Source organism: Phaeoacremonium minimum (genome assembly GCF_000392275.1).
Source record: "Phaeoacremonium minimum UCRPA7 unplaced genomic scaffold PA7_03_scaffold_480, whole genome shotgun sequence".
In the NCBI taxonomy this organism is placed as follows: Eukaryota; Fungi; Ascomycota; class Sordariomycetes; order Togniniales; family Togniniaceae; genus Phaeoacremonium; species Phaeoacremonium minimum.
In genome coordinates this window covers 180528-182853 of record NW_006921382.1, presented here as the reverse complement: position 1 = coordinate 182853, position 2326 = coordinate 180528, and the positions used below count along the sequence as shown (strand labels likewise).

General features: G+C 46.6%; 1 protein-coding gene across 1 annotated transcript; it reads left to right on the top strand.

The window, feature by feature from the left end:
* Positions 1–575: 575 nt before the first annotated feature.
* On the top strand, positions 576–1203 carry UCRPA7_6631 (putative permease of the major facilitator superfamily protein; the record flags this gene model as incomplete). The annotated part of the gene is made up of 4 exons (XM_007919168.1): positions 576–678; positions 730–887; positions 940–1060; positions 1118–1203. 4 exons carry the CDS (start codon positions 576–578, stop codon positions 1201–1203), a joined length of 468 nt encoding a protein of 155 aa, XP_007917359.1.
* Positions 1204–2326: the final 1123 nt, after the last annotated feature.

Sequence of the window (2326 nt, the reverse complement as noted above, 5' to 3'; positions counted from 1 at the left end):
GTATAGCAAAGAAGAACAAGTATCGCGCGTCGCTATATGGTATACTAGCTCGGGATGGGGCAATCTATTTGGCGGATTCTTTGCCTGGATAATCTGGCATGCGAAAACGTTTAGATGGCAGGCCCTCTTCATATTTGAGGGAGGGTTGACGTTTGCCCTTGGCGTTTTGCTTTGGTTTTTCCTTGCCGCTTCACCTACTGATGCGAAATGGTTGAACGAGGAAGAAAAGGTCATTGCTCTCGAGCGATGTCGAAGCAATCGAACCGGAACAGAAGTTTGGAGATTCAATAAGTCACAACTCTGGGAAGCCTTTTGCGATCCTCGGTTCTACTTAATTTTCCTCATTCTCGTTTCTACTGGACTACCAAATGGAGGAATTACTGTATTTGGTTAGTCATCATTAACTTCAGTGTCTGTGATTTAAACTCACCTTGGCAGGACCTTCGATCATCTCTGCCTTTGGTTTCACCACTGAACAAACAACCCTCTTAAGTATGGCACCGGGCGCTGCGGCTGTCGTTGGCACATTTGTTGCCTTGGTAGTAGCCAAGTATACCAATCGAACCATTGCTGGGATGTACACTTTGGCGCTTTCCTGCACTGGAGTTGTAATGATGTTCACCATTCCGGCTGCTAACAACACGGCTCGTTACGGAGGATACATTCTGACGATGCAATGTAAGTGGCCCCATACAAATTTCTGAAAAATTTCTCACAAACTCGAACTAGTCCCCATCTGTATTTTGTTCGTTATCACCTTCATGACCGCTGGAGTTGGTGGTTCTACAAAGAAACTGGCTTTCGGTGCGGCATACCAGCTTGGATATACCGTTGGCAACATCATTGGGCCGCAAACATACAGGCAGTCGGATGCACCGGACTACAATGTGAGTGAATCAACTCGCTGTTGAAATATACTGCTAATATTTCCTCGTACAGATTGCCAAATACACAATGTTGTCGTTTCTAGTCTTTTGTTTCATTCTTCTTGGAGTTATGGGTTGCATCCATGTATACTGGAATAAGCAAAGGGACCGACAAGATGCCCTGGATACACAGAGTAAGGATTCCTAACGCTCTTGAATCAAAGCACTTGCTAACATGGACGCTCTTGTAGATGGCATTGTGCATGAACACGTTGAGAATGAGGAGTTCGCAGATTTGACAGACTTTCAAATCAAGTCTCTGCGGTATCCAGTCTAGGTTGGAAACATCATAAATTGGCGGACATTCTAGAAAGCACGCGACATGTATGGACTAGTCGCTGTGGTGCGGACGCCTATGATTGAGGACGAGGGACGCATCGAGTCGGTAGTGCCAAGAGCAGAAGATACAAAGTTTACGTGTTCGATCTCCTATGAGCCGCAAATACGCATACTCCTTCAAGTTCTAATTTAAATCCACCGAAAGCATTTCAGCTGAAGTAATCACGTCTCTCCCTAGGCTTGTTGCTCCCCTGTGATTTGATCGCTGACGGATCGAATTGCTAATCACGGTGCACGGTACCACGGAGGTTTCGAAATAGCGCCGGATCTTACAGCGCCACGGAGCTCGGTACATCTCCGGGCTAGGCAACAACGGCAGCGAAGGGATAAATATCGTACTACAAGAAAACTCGTAGATGTCAAGAATCGAGCCAAGCAGCAAACAATCATCGAGTTTGCTGCAACTCGATTACACAATGTTATCACAAATCATTCGGTTCACGCTCCCGGTCCCTTTAACCATTTCTGCCGAGGCTTTTACGAAGCTTCGGCAAAGCGCCGCAGCAGCTGGTGCGAGAGCACAATACTATAGCTACACATCGTCTCCTAGGCCATTCTCTCTCCCAAGGAAACGACATGAGATATGTTGGACAATTCGTAGGAATGCGTATCTCTCTTTCAACAAGATAGAAAGCTAAATCTCGTAGACTGGCCAGATGATTGCGACCGAAGCCCAATACTTTCCGAACTCAATGAGTTGACGAAAGATGCGAAGACTCTGCTCTTCAAATTTGCTGATAGTAGATTGTCGGATTTACAAAAGGCCTTTGAAGCACCAGTCTGCGAGTTCGTAAGCAACCCTGCCGCTTACTTCGCCACCGTTTGCGACTACATCCCTTTGCTGATGTGTCTACCTAGGCATGTATTCGACTTACCGACATCGCGCCTTTGTCTGACGCTTCGCTACAACACTCTATGCATAAGACCTACACAGACACATACAAGCTTCTAGGATTTACTGGGGGTTACTGGGCGTATGCCATCAACACAAATGACGTTTCTGGAGTGTCGTGTTATAAACCGGAGAAAACCGTGCTCCCGGCAGACCAGAGATTAGGTCT